Source organism: Meleagris gallopavo, unplaced genomic scaffold, assembly GCF_000146605.3.
Source record: "Meleagris gallopavo isolate NT-WF06-2002-E0010 breed Aviagen turkey brand Nicholas breeding stock unplaced genomic scaffold, Turkey_5.1 ChrUn_random_7180001909264, whole genome shotgun sequence".
In the NCBI taxonomy this organism is placed as follows: domain Eukaryota; kingdom Metazoa; phylum Chordata; class Aves; order Galliformes; family Phasianidae; genus Meleagris; species Meleagris gallopavo.
The window spans coordinates 1-363 of NW_011172238.1; the positions used below are offsets into that span (position 1 = coordinate 1).

The window sequence follows — 363 nt, forward strand, 5'->3', positions numbered from 1 at the left end:
CCAGCGCCCCCCACCCGCTCCCCATGGCGTCCCGTGGCCGCTCTCGGGGCCGTGGGGCGCTGACGTTCAGCACGGAGGCGGTGGGCATCGGGAAGGGCGACGCGCTGCCACCCCCCACCCTGCAGCCCTCCCCGTTGTTCCCGGTGAGTTTTACTTTTAGGGCGGGGGTCTTCGGCCCCACAAATGCCAGCTCTGAGCCCACGCTGACCCCGCAGGCTGTGGAATGCCGCGCTGTGCCGCTGCCGGGGGGAGAGGAGGTGGAATATATGCTGGCCCTGAAGCAGGAGCTGCGCGGGGCCATGAAGGGGCTCCCCTATTTCGTCCGACCCGGAGCCCCCCATAGAGGTATGGGGCGGACCCACA

At 69.7% G+C, this 363-nt stretch overlaps 1 protein-coding gene across 1 annotated transcript; it reads left to right on the forward strand.

Moving 5' to 3' along the window:
- Positions 1-6: 6 nt before the first annotated feature.
- LOC104916505 (DNA-directed RNA polymerase III subunit RPC7-like) lies at positions 7-359 on the forward strand (the record flags this gene model as incomplete). Its single annotated transcript, XM_010727548.2, has 2 exons — positions 7-143; positions 216-359. Coding segments are annotated over exons 1-2 (264 nt in total), but the record flags the coding sequence as incomplete, so codon positions are not given.
- Between the last annotated feature and the right edge of the window lie 4 nt (positions 360-363).